The sequence below is a fragment of the Tiliqua scincoides genome, chromosome 6 (genome assembly GCF_035046505.1).
Source record: "Tiliqua scincoides isolate rTilSci1 chromosome 6, rTilSci1.hap2, whole genome shotgun sequence".
Lineage (NCBI taxonomy): Eukaryota > Metazoa > Chordata > Lepidosauria > Squamata > Scincidae > Tiliqua > Tiliqua scincoides.
Window position 1 is genome coordinate 38,448,423 of NC_089826.1, and position 19,778 is coordinate 38,468,200.

At 43.5% G+C, this 19,778-nt stretch overlaps 1 protein-coding gene across 3 annotated transcripts; it reads left to right on the top strand.

Annotated features, from left to right (window-relative positions):
• Positions 1-2,099: 2,099 nt before the first annotated feature.
• NOCT (nocturnin) lies at positions 2,100-17,018 on the top strand. Of its 3 annotated transcripts, none has more exons than XM_066632751.1 (3): positions 2,100-2,420; positions 12,482-12,751; positions 15,832-17,018. In XM_066632751.1, the coding sequence occupies exons 1-3, from the start codon at positions 2,210-2,212 to the stop codon at positions 16,665-16,667; spliced, it is 1,317 nt and encodes a 438-aa protein (XP_066488848.1). In that variant the 5' UTR covers positions 2,100-2,209; the 3' UTR covers positions 16,668-17,018. The 3 variants fall into 3 exon arrangements, with proteins under 3 accessions (XP_066488848.1, XP_066488851.1, XP_066488850.1); XM_066632754.1 differs by lacking the exon at positions 2,100-2,420 and adding an exon at positions 10,179-10,256; XM_066632753.1 differs by lacking the exon at positions 2,100-2,420 and adding an exon at positions 11,349-11,655.
• Positions 17,019-19,778: the final 2,760 nt, after the last annotated feature.

The following is a 19,778-nucleotide window of genomic DNA, read 5'->3' on the forward strand; positions in this document are numbered from 1 at the left end:
GACAGAAGAGAAAATGCACAAATCTTGATAATCTTTCAAGATATGGAATAGCCCAATTTTCATGTGGGCCACCCTTTCAACAGTGTCATCTCAGCATTGCTCAGCAGCTGAGAGCCCGAGGGCCAGATAAAAAGCTTCCGTGGGCCACATCCGGCCCCCGGGCCTTATGTTTGACACCCCTGTTCTAGGTCTAATGGGTTAGAGTTCTAAAATCAGCATGGTTATTCCTGACAGCTGCAAAAGCAAGATCATGGGATGAAAGGCCACAGCTCCCTGGCAGAGAATCTGCTTTGCATGCAGAAGGTCCGAGGTTCAATCCCTGGCATCTCCAGGTGGGGCAGGGGGAAACCCCTGCCTAAAACCTTGAAGAACTGCAAGTATAGATAACACAGAGCTCAATGGACCACAGATAAAGCAGCTTACCCTACTTGGTATCACTTTGTCTGTTTCCCCTAAGCATTGTAGGGTAAAAGTTTGGGGGAGATGTATATACCTATGCCCTTTCAGCCTACAATACTAGATTTTCCAAAGACCTGATTCCAGCCCAAGAAGTTTCCTAACTCACACAGAAAAATGTTCCATTACTGAAGGAATAGGAAGTCAGCAATTAGGAACCTGTTTAGGCAGATCAAGAGAAGACCACTACTCCTTTGTTCACCCCATTCACTAGGCAGCAGCACCACTGACTCATCATGTGCCCTCCTTGCATTTCTCACTGGTCACACTGGCCACTTCCTGACTGGATCCAACCAGACAGCAGCCGGTGCTCATATTCCATGCAGATCAGCCTTTGGCTATTAGGAAATGCTCTGTTGCCACTGCTGCATGCTGAGGGGTGGGTGTTCTAAAACTGACGTTTGAAAGGTCAGCCTGGGGAAAGAGCCCTAGTTCCTGCAGTAGTTCTGGGCCCAAACAAACGCCAGCCACTGCCAAGGTAAATAGCCAGTGACGTTGTTCATTCTGAACAGTGGCGATGATGATAGCCCTTTGCTTGGGTGACTGAAGAGGCTCCGATAAATGCAAGGAGTTCTAGGGGCTTTAAAGGCTAATAGCCACGATAGCCCAATGGAACCTCCATGATACAGAGACAGGCTACCTTGTAGAAGGGAAGCTGAGGACTCATAACCCAATCCTACACACACCTTCCTGGGAGTAAGCCCCATTGACTCTAATGGGACTTATTTCTGGGTAGATATGCTTATGATTGGACTCTCAGGGACCAATCCTATCCAATTTTCCAGTGCCAGTGCAGCTGTGCCAATGGCCTGTGTGCTGCATCCTGTGGTGGTGGGGCAGTCACAGAGGCCTTCTCAGGGTATGCATTGTGGCTGCACCAGTGCTTGAAAGTTGGATAGGATTGGGCCCTCAGGTTGCAATCTATCCAATCACCTAGGAGTAAGCTCCACTGACTCTAATGGGACTTACTTCTGAGTAGACATGCCTAGGCTTGGGCTCATACAACGCCTCTGTGGCCTCCACGGAGGCATGTGGCTTGGCCACTCAGTAGATGCTGAGCTGGCTGGGCTGATGCAGCTCCCCTGATGCTGTGCAAGAGGAGCCCAGAGGATCGTTCTGTCCAGACAGCGCGGGACAAGCGAGGCACGAGCTACTCGAGGAAACGACAAACGGAAAGCAGAAGGAGAACCCCAGCATGACGCATACCGGGCTCCAGCAGCAGCAACCAGCCCACCCCTCCGGAGAGGGAGGCTCCCGCCACCACCCCTCCCACGCCCAGTGAATCAATGTTCCCCGTGACGTCAGCACCCGAGCTTTTGGCACTCTGGTGCAGACCGGATCAGACCATGTCATCCGCGGGGGGGAGCACAGGAGTTCAGGGTGGGGGAGGCTCCCTGGACGGGGACTTTTCCTGCTTGGACAGTATCGTTTGCCTGCTTTGCTTTGCACCGACGTCCAGCGGTGCCTTGAGCAGCGGGTGGAGGCGCAGCCTGGATGGAGGCGCCCCCTCGGTGGGGAGTTGGGAGCTGCCCATTGCGTCAGTGCCGGCAAGAGGAGTTCTTGTTCTGAGTTCCCGGGCGCAGCAGATGGTTTTGCCGGTGCCCGCGTGGGATCCTCTGCTCGGACGAGGCGTGCTCGTGCTCCGGCGGCAGGCAGGCAGGCAGAAGCCCCTCTCTAGACCCAGCGCAGCTGCTGGTTCCGGCTCCGCTCCGGAGGGCTTTTCTTGTCCTGCTGCGCCGGAGGGAGCGTGATTATGTATCAGAGCCCTGCCAGGTCCCTGTGCTCGGTCCTCTGCAACCTCTGCTGCGCGCCCTGCTCCGCCACCTCCTCCTCCCTGCTGCGCCGCTCTCCCGCGCCGGTGAAGAGAGCCCTCTCCCCGCCTGCGCTCCTCGCCTCCTCTGCCGCCGGCCCGCGCTGCAGCTGCCCTGCCGCTGGAGGCTCCGGGGCCAGCGCTTCCCCAGCAGGTGAGTGCTTGGAACTCTCGGAGGCTGAACGTTCTACCCATGGAACGTTGGCGCCTGGGGGTTCGGAAGGAGGTTTCATCGTTCCAATGATCCAGGCTGGAGGGAGCAGACGCTCACCCCAATCCTAGCCACGCTTTCCTGGGAGTAAGCCCCAGTGACTAATGGGATTTACTTCTGAGTAGACATGTATAGGGTTGGGCTGTCTGGCTCGTTTAATTCATCTTTTGCAACTGGTCAGTGGTTCTCAAACTTTTTAGCACCAGGACTCACTTTTTAGAATGACAAACTGTCCAGGACTCGCCAGAAGTGATGTCATTCACCTGGAAGTGATATCCTGACCAGGAGTGACATCATCAAGCAGGAATATTTGTAAAGCCCCCATATGACAAAATCAAATAAATTTAGGCAAATTAAAAGGTTATAAGATGTTTTAAAATGTATTTAAAATAAAGGAGAACCCTCCTAACCCTCCCAAGCAGTTGCTGATCAGTTTAAAAAAAATTCCCCAAGCATCCCAAAGGCTGCAATTGTAGCCACACTTACCCAAGAGTAAGCCCCATTGACTATATTGTTAAAGGGCTATACATAGCAACCTCTTAAAAGAACAGATCTGTAGCATTTTCCCTAAATGCAGTCACATACCATGGTAGTGTCAAGTCTAATATATTAAAAATAGAATGCACATTGAAATGTACACCCACCTGAAATTGGCTCGCAGTCCACCTAGTGTGCCCCAACCAACAGTCTGAGAACCACTGCAATAGGTGATACTTCACATTTGAATTTCTGGACTCAGAACATCAGTTTCTGCTATTTTATTGATTATGTTGCACCATTCACTTTCATGATGCTTGATACAGAGAATATATCTTCTTTAAACAACAACAAAAATCAGAAAGTAACTTATAAAGCAAAACAGATGGGGGAAAAATGATTCCTTGTCCCAAAGGGGTTCACAAAGGAGATGCTGGCAAACACCAGAGAAGATGTGATGCTGAGCTGAATACTGTAGTAGTTTCTCTTCAGCTGTTAAACATAAGAGAACTACCAACTGAAAGTTACTCATGGGGGGGGTCAAATTTCCTGGTATTTCCCCAAAACTGGGTGAGACTTGCTTGTGAGTAAACAGACATAGGAGCACTCTCTCTATATTGTACTGTTCTGCAGTAGATTTTTTTCTAGGGAAAATGTTATGAAGGATATTCTTGCTATTTTGACTTTAAATGATGCTGAGGAAATCTGTTGATCTGATTGTAATAAATATGTAGTTTGTCAAGTTTGTCCTAGCTGTTCAAAGAAGTGGGTACACATTTGTTTCACAGAATGTGGTACAATGTACCAGAATGCGGTACAATGCATCAATCTCACCTATTGATGGGAATAGGCACCTCACAATTGCATTCCCTGTCTAGTCTGCATCTTTTTTTATGTTCATGATGACTCATAGTTCTGAGGAAATGTGACTAGACCATGGTGGATCTCAAAAGCAATTGTTTTAAGCTGATACTTTAAGTAGGGAGGTGTGTCTGTCTTGGAGAGCATTTTACAAAGAAGGATATGCTGAACTGCATAGTTCCTTATCAGAAGTACTTCTTCCTTTTACTAAGCTCTCATGTCTCTTGTCTGTTTTCTGTAAAAGTTTAAGAAGCAATAGTTTATCTAGCAGAGTAGCCTCTCTTCCACAGCAGCTACTTGTAAATTGGGCAGCCTTGGATGAAGTATTGTTATCCAGTCTCAAGAAGTGTCTCAAGGCTTCTCTTTGCAGATACTCTCCTGCTGCTGTTGGCTTAGATTCATCTGATTTCATTTCTGACCTTTACTTTGAAGGCTTGAAACAAATTAAGCCATGTCTGACCCTATTAAAAAAAATTGTTTTAAGGCTTATTGTATAGCACTGACCATTCTCCCACCCCCCAGCCCACCCTGGTGCTAACTAAGTATATCCCAAAAAGTCCAGGTCATGTCCAAATAGGTCCTTGGTGTATGTTAGCTTGCTCAGATCTAGGCTCTCCCCACTGCAGAGCATCCACCAAGAAAGTGTTTGAGTGGAACTCCAAGGATTGTTGAGATAATTGGTTGTGCTTAGGGAGGTTTCCTTGACTTAAGAGTACCATTGACAAAATTACTACAGATATACATTCTCCTATTTAATATGACTATAATTGCTCCCCTCCCCTTTGGCTTTCCCAGTTTTTTGTTGCTGGAATATGGAACTTAAATGTTGCCCCTTTGGTTGTTTTGTTGGTTGGCAACCTTCAGTCTCGAAAGACTATGGTATAAGCCTACAGCACCTGGTATTCCTAGACAGTCTCCCATTCAAGTACTAACCAGGCCTGACCCTGCTTAGCTTCCAAGATCAGGCATGTGCAGGGTAACTGAAAGCATGTTTTAAAATGAGAGTATTTAGAATTTATGTCTACATTTCAGTTTATTTTGTATGGGCATCTTCTTGCAAAACAACTTGGTTTTCTAAATCTTAGTCATCATATTTGAGAAAACATGACTATGATTTCATGTGATCTTCTTACCCACAAAGGCCAAGAGAACAAATTGTCCTTTGGGGGAACACACAATGTAAGATGAGAAGGTACAGCTGGCTTGCTTGAACAAGCACCTTTTAACTACAGATGAATCCTGTCTTCATCTCTTGGAACTACTCTGGAGTGATAATTTGCAAATTGTGTCCAAAGCATACATGTTATTTCCCATCTTTAATTGGTTCTTGTTATAAATCACCATTTTTCACTATGGTATTCTGTGTCTTGAGTGAACAGAGTTTTTTAACTAGTCTACCAATATATCATTTATTTTTTTTTACATTTAGAACATGCACAATCAAGTGAGTACAGTGTTTTAAAATCTGCACAACTGGAGTATCAACCTGGAGCTCTTGTATATTGGTCATGTCAAACCTGAGTTCCTCATTATGAACCAAAATTTGAATTTTGAGCAGCAAAAACATTTAAAACAAAAATACCAAATTCCATTCACACTTGAAATCTGTCTCTGATTTGGAAAGAAATTCCTGGAGACCCAGCATTGGGGCAGCCCATGCCTCCCTGCTGCCTGAATCCTACCCCCCTTTTGCCATGTCTGCACACATGCACCTGACCATCTCCAATACATAACAAGTGGGGAAAGGTAGATAGGCAGGCAAGGAGAGCAAACAAGTGAGTATGCACCTATCTGTCCCCAGTCGATAAGGGGGCAGAAAGGTGCCCCCCCTTTACTTGCCTGGAGCTCAGTGTACAACCTCTCTGAAGCCCTGCCCCTATTTTGAATGGGCTCCATGGAATGGGGTCAGGGAGGGCTCTAAACTGCCTTGGTGCTTTGTATGTACTGAATGTGCAGGGAATAGGGTTCTGGAGCCATGGCAGCTATTTTACCCTCTTTCTTCTCAGCACCGGAGGGAGAAGGGAGCTGCTGCTACCATGGGTGGAAAGCCAAAATAGATTGGAGCAGCTGCCTGGAGAGGGTGGCAAATGGCTTGTCAGTTTCCTGCTCCTTTAAGCTTTGCTATTGTACCTGATGGTTTTATGTCTTTTCATGGACTAACTGGCCTTGCCTGGCCTTGCTCTGATGAATTTGAAGTCCAACCAACTATTCAAACCTCTCTTTCCCCACAATCTTCCTACTAAGAAGTGGCACCATACAAGGGATCCTGCAAACACTTGGCCTTTAAGGTTGTGACAGCAGGTACCTCCCAATCACTACAATGTAGCAAAAGTTGATCTAGGCTGTAAAGGAGACTGGTGAGGTCAAAGACACCAGTGACACCCCTATGCTTCTCAAATTCAAAGTAGCTTTCAAAAATAGGAAGGCAGAGCAGTTGCTATGAATGTACTCATGTTTAAGATGCCCTTCCCTCTCAAAGGATTGATCCCCTGAAAGCTAATAAGGCCCTGAGGACCGTGAAACGGGAAAAGAATGCAAAGTTCTCACACTCCCCAAGCCTTCTAGGGCTTGGAAAACACTAACATTCATTGGAAATGCAGAGCTACCAAAGCAGTTGACTGTCTCATTTTCATAAAATGATGGTGGTGTGGCATTTGGAGGTTTAGAGTGTGGTTACGTGGAAACCGTTTCATGTCCTACATAGACCTGCCCTACATCTTGGTCAGACTACGATGTACACCCACGAAGTGTTAATGTGTGAAGTGGCCCACATGGCTGCTCACTGAGTGATCTCTTTCAGCATCATTAGATTGATTGTCCAAATATTGGCAGTCAGTGTTGAGCAACATACCTGCATTGCATGAGTGTTATTGAGTAACTGTAGCTTAAATAGGCATGATTGAGCATTTTATCAGTCCTGCTGGAAGCTGTAATAGTCTTTTGCCTCAAGGTTAGGTAAAAGTAGCTGACTTGGTCCTGACCCATGTTTTAGATTGCTTATTCCAAAGTTCTTCATGTTGTGAGGGAAACTTTTTGCTGACAGATAATCTTTTTCCTGCACAAAATATTCTCCATTATAAATGTGAATTATTTCATAAACGTAATTGGTCACAGTGATTGGATGCAACCTTGGTAAAAGAGAGCAATTTCAAAGTTGTAATAAATTCTGGGGTGTGTATGTGGCTCTCCCTGAGTTGCATATGCAAGTATTATAAAATTGGTATGGTAACTCTCTGTACATTCAATTTTTTTATTCAAATCAAAATTACCAATAAAAATGTCCAAGCCAAACTTTGAATTTGTTTGAATGTAAATATTTCAGCCTCATCAAGTGTGCTTAACTGAAAATGTTTCAAGTTCAGAATGTAATTGTTCAGAAATAAAGTTTTCTGCAAAATCCAACGTTCTGTCTGTATGTAGCAATTTGAACTTTGCCAGAATGCAGTATGTCAACTCAGATGAAAAGTTACAACACCACAAGCCAAGAAAAATATTTGAAGAGCAAATAGCTGAAGATATGAAAATTGCTAATAAAAGAACACTAATACTAATTTACTAATTACTAGTAAAGTTACTAATAAAAGAATAAAGCTAGATGAAGGGATGTAGCTCAGTGGAAGAGCATTTTGAATGCATAAGATCCTAGATTCAAGTGTGGCAACTTCAGGAAGTACTGGAAGTACTTCAGGACAACTTCAGTAGGGTCCTGTAGAGCTTCTCATGGTTCATGTGTAGACAATATTAAGCTAGGTTTGGTATAAGAAGTCTCCATATATTTTCATAAGCCCTTTTGAAATGGCAACTAAAATGATTGACAATGAGAGAGGTCGAAGATTTGCCCAGGAGCATCTTTCGGGCATTCACAAGAATGCGGTGTGCTCAGTCACAGCAACTTCTCAATTCTTAGGACAGCTGTGCTTTAGCTACCAAAGATAAGCTATGCATCACACTCTGTTGCTTGGGTTCCTGCTGCTGCATTGCAGTTGTTTGTGATTGAGTTGTGCATCAAGGCCTGCTGTATCCTAAAAAGCAGACAGAATCTGGCTGCAAGTCATGCAGCTGCATCACTGCAAAAAAAGCATTTGGAACATGGAATTGGTGCAGCAACTCAGGATGATGCAACGGTGACTGTGTAACTTCAGTTGCACAATAACATGCAGATGACAGGAGAATGGAAGAGCAGTGCTACCAAATGCAGTCTTCCCTTCACTGAGGGCTCCAGGGAGCATCTTTGTGCCTCTGCAATTTTACTACCAGGATGCATGAATAATTCAACTTCAAAATTGGAGCATCAAGTTCTAAGGCCCGCCATTGGCCTCTCTGCTAGGCATTAGTGATACAGTACACTGGTTCCAATTGGCATTGTCCCAGAACCTTCCCCACAAAAAAGGGGGCAGAGGTGGAACAGTGGGGTAGAGGAAGCACACGGTTTACAGTTTCATAGCATGCATGATTTTTCCAAGTCACTGGTATTGTCACGTGCTAGTGCAAGTGTTGGTCTGGCCGTGGGCCCTTCAGGGACCCATGGGATCAAGCTTTGGTGGGTTGGTTTTTCTAAGATATTAAACACTGTAAGGTTTTCCTGTACTGTTGTGTACGTGTCTGGAACTACATGGAACTACATGTGTGTCAAGTGTGCTTACAGATGTATTCAGAATGTATGGCTTTATGCAGAGTGAGAGCCTTGACACAGTATTGTTTGAAGAGTGGCAACAGTTCCCCAGGATTTCATGCAGGTTCCCATTTCTAAAATGAGGAGGTTGCACATACACATCATGGCTTGTAAACCGTAATGGATTTTTCCTCCAGAAACTTGTCCAACCCCCTTTTAAAGGCATCCAGGCCAGATGCCGTCACTACATCCTGTGGCAAGGAGTTCCACAGACCAACCACACGCTGAGTAAAGAAATCTTTTCTTTTGTCTGTCCTAACTCTCGCAACACAGTTTTAGTGGATGTCCCCTGGTTCTGGTGTTATGTGAGAGTGTAAAGAGCATCTCTCTATCCACTTTATCCTTCACATGCATAATTTTGTATGTCTCAATCATGTCCCCCCTCAAGTGTCTCTTTTCTAGGCTGAAGAGGCCCAAATGCCGTAGCCTTTCCTCGTAAGGAAGGTGCCCCCAGCCCCGTAATCATCTTAGTCACTCTCTTTTGCACCTTTTCCATTTCCACTATGTCTTTCTTGAGATACGGCGACCAGAACTGGACACAATACTCCAGGTGTGGCCTTACCATAGATTTGTACAACGGCATTATAATATTAGCCGTTTTGTTCTCAATACCTTTCCTAATGATCCCAAGCATAGAATTTGTCTTCTTTACTGCCACCGCACATTGGGCAGATACTTTCATCGACTTCTCCACCACCACCCCATGATCTCTCTCCTGATCTGTTACAGACAGCTCAGAACCCATTAGCCTATATGTGAAGTTTGGTGTCGTCCACTCCGAAAAGTTTGGTGTCGTCCGCAAACTTAGCCACCTCACTGCTCACCCCTGTCTCCAGGTCATTTATAAAGAGGTTGAAGAGCACCGGTCCCAGGACAGATCCTTGGGGCACACCACTTTTCACCTCTCTCCATTGTGAAACCAGGAGAGACAATGGAGACCAGGAGAAACCTTCAACCAGGTCTCAGTCCAGGAGAGAACCTGCCCTCTAACTCCCTGGCTGTGGAGTTTTTTCAGCAGCCGTTGGTGAGGGACCGTGTCGAACGCCTTCTGAAAGTCCAGATATATAATGTCCACGGGTTCTCCGGCATCCACATGCTGTTGACCTTTTCAAAGAATTCTAAAAGGTTTGTGAGGCAAGACTTACCCTTACAGAAGCCATGCTGATTCTCCCTCAGCAAGCCTTGTTCGTCTATGTGTTTTTCAGAGCCATGCTGATTCAATCCTCAGAGGTGGGAGACTCCTGGTCTCATAGTTACGCCTTCAGAGCACATGTTCCAGTTCTGGGCTTGTTACGGCGGTCATATGTTCTGTTTTCAAATTGTCATCTCATGCTGAATACTATGAACTTCGAGGAATTTGGTGGAAAGGGTGTTGATAAGAAAATATGTGCTTACTCATTTGAAGTCATGAAGACAAGGCAGCAGGAGACTATTTTGGTCTGTATTTATTGCACACGGCCAAGTTAGTATGGGTTCACTTTTTATGTGTTTGGAATACGCATACCACATGGCTAGATCATGGTTCATCATGCAAGAGCAGGTTCAAGTCTTGATTTTTCCAGAGTTGCTAGGTAACTCGTAATTGTGACAATGGAGTTTTAAAAAATTCCTAAACGAGTGGAAACATTTCTGCCCGAGGCCACTAGGTGCCGCCAGTTGACTAGTTCAACTTATATAGAAGGCTCACATGACTGGAGGCTGGCATTTCTGGGTGTGCTTCACCATCAGACTTGTTTACTCGGTGCAGATGTATTCGTCTCCTTTATCAGGTGTGTATACATGAATAGAAATTTCATTTGTTGTGATTTGATTTTGGTAAGTTGCACAGCCTTGTTTTTCTTGCACATATAGAACGCTGGAAACCCTGAAAGCGTTGACGCATTTGTACAGACGAGGGTAAGGAATCTGTCCTTCTTTGTAGAGTTTTGCTTTTAACCCGTATCCAGCAACTGTTGGACAGAAATAGTTACAAAGGAGAACAGTCTCCTCATGTCCTAGGACAGTGATTATAAATAAGCAGTGTGATCTTCTTTTGCTTTCCTCTCCCCCTGTTGAAAGGAATGAGAGTTGGTGAATTGAGGCCCTTAAAACAGTATGATTTAGCTCAAGCTTGCTGCTACTTTTTTTCTGCATAGCTGTGTTTGATATTTCGAAACTGTAGAACAGCTCACTTGCTGTCTTGCACAAAAGTCAGTTTCCCATGGAGGAGACTTTGGCCAGTGTTGCAAGTGAACAACAGCTCAGTTGAAAAAATGGTGCCAAATGTGACCGAGCAAACTGCCAGGCGATGTTGGGGGGTAGAAAGGTGTAAAACTCAATTGCAGAGATTCCTTGATCATATGGTGAGCACTTGACTTGGTCACAGTCATAGTGGAATTGTTGGCAATTATTTAGTATTCTGTATTTCCAGAGTAATTGTTGAGAAAGTAAAATGGACATAATAACCTGTTTTCAGATAACAAATTTAAAATACAAGTTCACTCCTTGGTCTTTTTGCATTGCTTTCTGTGTTTTAATCACTGGGCTTTAACTTCCTGCTCCTGCAATTGAATGAGTGTTTGAAAGGCAAAGCTCCTGCCTTCTTGCACAGCATTAACCATCATTAATAATGTTGGTGAGCCAAACTTTTCTTTAGTATCCTCTGGTGACCCTTTTTATCTTCAGTGGGTGGAATGAATGGAAAATGCAGTGGCTTTATCACTTACAAAATGTCACTGATGCACAAACAAATAGATTGGAACATTCATGACTGTTTTTGGCCTTCCTCCATGATGGGAAGTAAACCGTGGCGTCATAAAACTTGGCATGCTTGAGAGATTACATAAGAGGCCAGACTATTTAGTAAGAAGCAGCTCTGTACTGATCTCGTTTTGAGTAGCTATTGCAGTTGACGGAAATAGTTGCAATATATAGTCTGATGGAAAATGTCTCGCATGTGACAAGTCACTTTTTGGATTAGAGTCAAATAAACTGAGAGGCTTCACAGTCAACTGGAAGAAAGTAGTAGCTCCCAGAACTCTGTTGGAGCCCTGTGACTTGGGTTTACACTGATGAGAAAATTCTGGTTGATGGAAGATATCTGCTAATTGTTCCCCCATAAGGAAAATGGCAGCGATTTCTGGGTGATGTCCCATGAGGAAAAACGACACTGGGAGCGTAAATTTGCAGGTATTAGGAGGGGAAATTGCATGTACTTTCTCTCTGTAATTTTCTTGACAAATAGCTGTGAATTAGGTTTTGTTTTTATGCTTCCACCAGGATGTGTGTATCTGAATCTCCCAATTTAGATATTTGACACTTTCTGGTTAAAGATCTAGTGTGCAATAAAGAACTACAAAATTATTCAACAATGTGAAGCCATGCCAAGTCACAGAAACAGTATTTTGCATGAATTCTTTCAAGTCAACCAGCCATGTGTTCTACTTATATACAGTTTTAGATGTTAATGATGTTATACCTTTGCAAATAACATTGGTTAGCAGTTTCAAGATGCAGTTAGTTTGACCTTCAGAAAACTTCAGGACTAATCTCTTATGCCTGGTTAGGCTCCCACCAATGTGAAGGGAGGGGGGGAGAGAAGGGTGAGGTTAAAACTGATCTAATTATTCTTGTACCGAAAAGCCTTCTGAATATTTCCTGAATTCAAATGTGTACTTTGATTGTGGCTGCAATCCTAACCACACTGAGAGTAAGCCCCATTGAACAAAATAGGACTCTGAATAGACCTGGTTAGGGTTGTGCCCTGTGTCAGTTAAGCAGATCTTAAGCGCTTAAGCAAGGGGTAGCAGAGAAGATACAATGGCTCAAACAAGGCAGAGGGGAGCACAGGTGGATGCAACCCATGAAGTCATTCTCCAGTGGTTGGAGTCTTTCCCAATCCACTCAGTTACCCTTTTCTTGGTGAAAAAACTTGTGTTGGCTCAATGGGAAAGGGAACTACATGTGTGTGTTTGTCTATGATGCTGAATTTGCTTTTTTCTTTGTTTCCTTGCAGTGTATTCCATGGGCAACAGTACAAGCAGGCTGTATAGTGCTCTTGCAAAGACTCTGAGTGATGGGGCTGTCTCCAAACATCAGGAATATTTGGAACAAACAGACCCAGACCTCCTGGATCCCATAGATCCTAAAGATCTGCTTGAAGAATGTCAGATTGTCCTTCAGAAACGCCCTGCCCGGCTCCAGAGAGAGTTCGTAGACCTCACAGCTAACTTTGCCAGAAACCACCAACCCATTCGTGTTATGCAGTGGAATATACTTGCTCAAGGTATAAATCGCAGTTGTGAAAATGTTCTTGTCCCACCATGGTGTCGAGATGGAACTGAATGCATTTTACTTTTTTTTCTATGTAGATAACAGGATTTTAGTCCTAAAAGAGTTAAGTGGCTAAAATGGAGACACATCCAAGATGATTGATGCCTAGAAAACTGCCAGGTTGGGCTGATGCAACCTTGTGTTTAATCCCATTTGTAACCAGCTACTGAGCTGAAGCTCCATCCCGTAGAGCAGGGGTGTCAATCATAAGGCCCAGTGGCTAGATGTGACCTGCAAAAACTTTTTATTCAGCCCTTGAGCTTGTAGCTACTGAGCAGTGCTGAGGTGTTACTGCTGGAAGGGCAGCCCACATGATAATTGGGTTTTGCTATATCTTGAAATATGATCAAGATTTGCATATTTTCTCGTCTGTCGTTTGCAGCCAATGTGTGCTTATTTCTGGTTATGTCTGTTTAATGACATCACTCCCTGCCTAACGACATCACTTCTGGCCCTCAGCAGGCATCATAAACGCTATTGACCTGCTGTATGAAAAGTTTGACACCGCTGCCATAGAGTAGAGACGTTCAGTAAGGGTGTGATGCTCCTTGCACTCTTCTTTACTAGCAGATGCAGAACAAATTATATGAACAAATGGTTTGCTTAACTATGCAAGTGTGTACAGCTCTGGATATCATTACGGCTGGAGACTTATCTTTACATACCTACTTGAATGTATTCATTGATTTTCTGCAATGGAAATCTTAAATCTAAATGTGAGCCAGGTTGAAGATCTGTGGGAGTGCTGGAGGCAGCAGATGTTTCAGAAGGTTTGGAGGTTCTGTAGACAAACGGCTTGTGGTATGGTTAAACTGTTCTTTGACTGTGCCACTTCAGACCAAACTAATGATCCTCCATTAAAAATCTCCAAATAAGTCTATATGTCAGAGATGGAATATAACCAAATCTCCACTCTGATGAGTTGCATGGGTGCTCTTGATCCTAATAGATTTCCCCACTATGGAATTTTTTCTAACATGCAAATAACAAAGCCATTAAAGACTGCTGGGATGACTTCTTGCAACAAAGAAGAAACAAAATGTTATACAGGTTATTTGTGAGGGTTCTGTTCATGTGGATGAACAGAATTCATGTGGATGGCAAAAACGGCATTAAAGCAAATCTATTTAAAAAACAATGTCCCTTTGCTAAGGGATTTAAAAACAGCCTTGCTGACCTTTGTAATGCATCAGGCAGACAATCAATCTCTATCCAGGAACTTAGAAAGGCTTCACGTGGAGGCAGCAATCCCTCCCTTCACCAGGAGCCGCAGTGTGGAAAGAATGGAGGAAGTGATTATCACTACCATTTAGCATTCTTTCACATGCTCAGGAGGAAAGGAGGGGTCACTTGCCTTGGAGTGAACCTATCTGGAGAGAGAATGATTGATGGATTGTCAGCTGCCTGCTCTCTCTCACATTAGCGAGCTATTGTTAAACATCTTTTTTCCTTTGATTGAAAGGGCCCTTCTCATTGCATTGAAAAAAAACTGCAGGTGAAAAATCTGTGGATAATTAGGTTATACCTGTAATGTGCAGAAATAGATGCATCATAAGCAAATAAAGGATGACTGTGGTAACCCAAAATGAAATAAGCTTACTAATCATAAAAAGAATAAGCTCTTGTACTTCTGGAGCTGTGATGCTATGAGCAGCTAGGTTAAAAAAAAATGAAAATTACCGTTAAAAGCACAGTCCTGTGTCTGAGTCTACTCAGAAGGAATTCCCCTGTATTCAGTGGAACTTGGTCTTAGGTAAAAGTGCATTGGATTGCAATGCACACAATGCTGATTTTCCCAAAACTGAAACTGAGTATAGCATTGTCCATAGATTTTCCCCAGATAGCTATATTCTTTCAACTAGAGTGCCCCTTCACAAAGTGAACTGATCAACCAGTGCTAAAAGAAGTATTTTTTTTTTTTTTTTACAAAACCGACATGCTAGAATTTGCCATTTAAGCTGAACTGGCTGATTCTTTTTTTCCCCTGCCATATGCCACAGCAGTTTGTGGGACCATTGGATAACTTTCCCCAAAAGGTGAAAAGAGCTGGCTTTAACTGAGTGTCCTCCCCACCCTCATCTAGTTCCATTTTTGCAGGTCTTTTTTTTCTCACCAAAATAGTTCAATTTAACTACAGGTGTGAGGGACTGCGTGGATTGGGATTGAAACAGTGTGCATTTTAGCAACTAGAGCAGGGATTGTTTGACCAGTGTGCCACAAAAGGTCCGCAGGTGTGCTGCGGGAGTTTGGCGCACAGCCGTTGAAAATGGCTGAAAATTCCTTCTGCGTTCTGTGGCTCTGTGTTTAGGGCAACTGTTGGTAGTGACCGAATTGGCTCTGGCAGTGGAGGAAGAGGGACAGACAATTCATTACTACAAACAGTTGTCCGAGAAACAGAGCTGAGGAACTGGGACAAGTCTCCTGGAAGTGACATCACATGAGGTGAAGACCATAGAGGTGCCTTGAAAAGGAAAACATCAAAAATTGCTGAACTAGAGTGACTTGCAGTTCTTTTTCCAAGCAGGAATTCTCTTATCTCTGGCCTCTATTTTGAAACTACTGAGCGAAACAAAATTGCTATTCCAATTCCTACAGGTTCACCCAAAAAGCTAAACCTGCATGACTTGGCACATTCAGGTCCTTTATGAATAGGATCGTGCACATGGTAGGGAGGGGGAGTGTTCAATCTCCCACACTTGCCATCTGAACCCATTAATACAGAACTTGTTTTCATCATGAGCTATTTGTCTAGGAAGCCTCTTAGTTAACTATAGCGTTCTTCCAGTGGCTGTTGGCCATGATGGCTATGTTTAGGGGCACTGTGCCTCTGCATACCAGTTGCTGGGGTGAGTTGTTGCCTTAATGTCTTGCTTGTAAACTTGAAGAAGCAGAATCCTGGCATAAACGGATGTTCTAACGTAGCAAGGCTCATCCAAATGTGTATAAATTTGGTTACTTGTGTTCTAGGCTATGAAAGGGAGTTAGACTTTCTTTTACCAGTTAACAGCTGTAGATTTTTTTTTTTTATTGCAGCTCTTGGTGAAGGCAAGGACAACTTTGTTCAGTGCCCTCTGGAAGCCCTACGGTGGGAAGAAAGGAAATGTCTGATTCTAGAAGAGATCCTTGCATACCAGCCAGACATCCTGTGCCTGCAGGAAGTGGACCACTACTTTGACACCTTTCAGCCACTGCTCAGTCGAATGGGCTACCAAAGCACTTTCTTCCCTAAACCATGGTCTCCATGCTTAGATGTAGAATGTAATAATGGACCAGATGGCTGTGCCTTGTTCTTCCTTAAAGACAGATTTACTCTTGTCAATAGCACCAACATCAGACTGACTGCAATGAAGCTAAAAACCAACCAAGTAGCTATAGCCCAGACACTGAAATGTAATGAAACTGGCAAACTGTTCTGCATTGCTGTAACTCACTTGAAAGCTCGCAATGGCTGGGAGAGATTTAGATATGCACAAGGTTCTGATCTCCTTGAGAATCTGAAAGTCATCACCCAAGAGGCAAAGATCCCCCTCATTGTCTGTGGCGATTTCAACGCTGAGCCCACTGAAATGGTTTACAAGGAATTCTCCAACTCCAGTCTGAACTTAAACAGTGCTTACAAGTTGCTAAGTGCCGATGGGCTCTCAGAACCTCCATACACAACTTGGAAGATCCGCCCCTCCGGAGAGTGCAGGCACACACTGGATTATATTTGGTATTCACAACATGCCTTAAAAGTGAGTGCAGCTCTCCGCCTTCTGACTGAGGAACAAATTGGACCAAACAGGCTACCATCTTTCAATTACCCTTCAGACCATTTGTCTCTAGTATGTGACTTCAGCTTTAATGAAGATCCTGATAGACTTCTATAGTTAGCTTGAGCTAAGTTTTTTTTAATGTTACTGTTTTATGCAGTAGCCTTTTAAAATGAGCTCCTGAAGACGTACGAGGAATTATTTATGAATGGAGAACTAATGATTTGTTTTCAACTCTGTCCTTGAAAGATACTTAGTCATTAATACCTTGCTGTGACAGTAAAAAAGACCACACAACTTACTGACTTGCTTATTTGATAGAGGCATTGCCATGTTTTAAATATTGGGACAGAGCTTCTCTTTCAGTTTCTCCTGTATTGGAAGACTGGTTCAATAATAAATATGCAGATCTTTATACCTAAGAAGTTGGGGACCCTATAATTGTGCTGTACATATACAGGATAATCAGGTTATCCTGATTATGCACATGGGGAGGTGGCAAAAGGGCAAAATACATGTTTCCATACTCCAGTGTAAGTTGTGCTAAATGACCAAATTTTGATAGGTCCTGCACGAAGTTATTTCATTTTAGAAATGCAAAGAATTGTAACCCTCTAGTGAATTAAAATTATGCTTGAACTTGCACTTATGTTTCTTTACTAACTTGACTACATTAGAAGATTCATCAAGCATAGCAGGGCTGTGGGGCTTTCACGTGTGTAGACTGTACCTTTTAGGTTACATCCTATAAGCTCACTTAGGAAGGACCAAACCACAAGTGATATGGGGGATCATACTACATGCAAGTGGTTGGGCAAATGGCAGTCTTAAGGGTCAGGGAAACAGCACTGCAGTCAGCCAAGTTGGGGCTTTACCACTATTTGTGTGTTTTAATGGCAGAATTAGATGAATCTCCTGTATCATGTCTGCCTTTGCCTTTTAAGTCTCACTTGAATTCAGTGGTTCTCTTGAGACCATGTGGCCAGAAATGTGCAGTCTACAATCCACAAAGCAAGTTTGTTATATTTTATATCCCACTCCTCTTCTAAGGAGCGCAGGGTAATATACTAAATGGTTCTTTTTCCCCTTACAACTGTCAGGCTACCAGCATAGTAGCTTTGTGCAGTAATAGGGTAAGGATTTGAACCAGTCACCCTAGTGCTAGAGCAACACTAACTATGCAGCAGAAGCCACAATAATAGCTGCAAGTCTTAGTCCTGGATTGAAACCAATGGGACTTGAGAAAATTAACTCTTGTGGTTTTCAGCTGCTACCTCCAAGTGCTGCTTCATATGCAGGGTTGTAGCACAAGATTTGACGTATTTCAAATCCTATTGTGATCTTAATACAACTCCCGATCATATGCAGCTTTGTCGGTTCTCACTTCCAGCTTCCTTTCCCCTCTTCTTCCTCTGGCCTCATGCTCCTGCCTGGTTTCCTCTCAGCTTTAAGTTAGTCAATCCAAGCAGCGTCTGCCTGACTGGTATAGTTCAGGGAATGACAACTTATGACTGCCAGTTGAACTGTTCAATGCTTAAGGAATTGTCACAGTGGTAGTGGAAGTCTTTTTGCAGTTGCAGATCCCTTTGAGACTGATAAATGCAAGCATACAACTACTTTTGCATCTAGTTCATGGATCCCCTTGAAACCCTATTATGGACCTTGGTTTAAAACCCCAAATCTACACTGGTACCACAACATCCTTCAGCAGGGTCCCTCCATACTGTACATAGTTGATTTCATATGCCTTTCCAATGTAGTTGTGGCAGATGCAGTGGAGGAATCTTGGCTGCTCATGAGAAACTTTGAACTGAACCACAGATGTGTAATTCAAAAGCCTTCCACCTAAATGTTATATTAATTATGTGGTTTGATATTTTCTGAAGATTAATTCTAGAATGCCCTGGGAAAAGTCAGTCATAAGTTTGAAAAAGGAATATAGTCCCTGTGTACTTGAGTTATGAAAAAAACTAGAGTTGTCATAGTTTTTCAGAAAGCTATCTAGTAACGTAAGAGAAATTTAGTGGCAGTTTTCATGTATTCTGAGACTGCATTCCCCTCAGGAATGCTGGTGGTAGGTCTCTTGCCTAAAAGGGACAAGTACTGAGACTTCCTTATACCATACTGTTTTCTAAAATCAACTTACATGCTAGGCTAAATGACTCACATGATCCAGCAATTTAAACTAAATAGCAGTGGAAGGGGGAGGGAGGGGATATTTAACCCTTTTCTGCCATGCTGGGGTCAGAAACTTCTTTTCAAATAGAGGGGGAATTTTATTGGTGACCAGGTGAGGGAGAGGTTTCCACGGGAACTGTAGTAGGAAAAGAATAAATCTGTTCCGCATACAGTATACTGTTCTGATCCTTCTCAGACACATCCAAAATGCAGAGAAACCATAATGGAAAGTTTGGCGTTTAAGGAAAGCTTATGGTTCATATAATATGCAAGATTAAAAGAACTGCAGCTGCATGGCAGAGCTCTTCAAATTGCTTCTTTTATTAAACTGGCAGAGGCAATTGATTAAACAAGCTGTGAAAAGTAAAACTTAATTATTAGAGAAAGTGCCAGATGAGTCTGCTGCTGGAAGCTCTTTTCCTCCATCCCTAATGTTTTATGAAAGTGCCATCAAGGAGGACCTTCACAGAAGAATGCAATTCGGGCACAGTTCCCTAAACATAGTGCTATGTGAAGACACCTTAAGGACATGTTGTACTCCTACATTACTTGTGCTTCAGAGGAGTTATGAAACACTGACTTCCCCTCTGTGGGAGGCACTGCTTGTGCCTTCACATGAGCTGCTGCAAGAGCCCCACTCTACTCTATATTGGAAAGATCAGAAACCTCTAACTTTCCTTTATCTTCAAAGGTGGATTAGGAAATAGAGGGGTGCGTGTCCCAGCTGCAGAACAGCTAGCAAGGGGTTGAAGGACAGTACTTTAAATACTTTAAGTACTCAAATGCATTCACATGACAATGACCAAGAAGCAGCAAGTTGTACTTCACAGTAGAGCAGGTGCTATTTGTAGCAGCAATCTGCAGATGGAGAGTGACCCCAACTGTGGGACAGGTTTATTCCTCTGCACAGCTGCCATCTCTGATGCTAGTGATGATACTCAAAGTAGTAGTACCTGCAAAAGGTAGTATTTGTCCAAAGGTTGCCATTTTAACCAGTTTCACAAGAGCAGTTTCTATAAGTTCTTCACATTGTGCTAGGGCAGAGCTGAG

Excerpts from the sequence above, each read along its gene's own strand:
- NOCT (XM_066632751.1), top strand. The coding sequence starts at position 2,210 with ATGTATCAGAGCCCTGCCAGGTCCCTGTGCTCGGTCCTCTGCAACCTC. Across the intron at positions 2,421-12,481 it reads GGCCAGCGCTTCCCCAGCAG|TGTATTCCATGGGCAACAGT; the intron begins GTGAGTGCTTGG and ends GTTTCCTTGCAG. Across the intron at positions 12,752-15,831 it reads GTGGAATATACTTGCTCAAG|CTCTTGGTGAAGGCAAGGAC; the intron begins GTATAAATCGCA and ends TTTTTATTGCAG.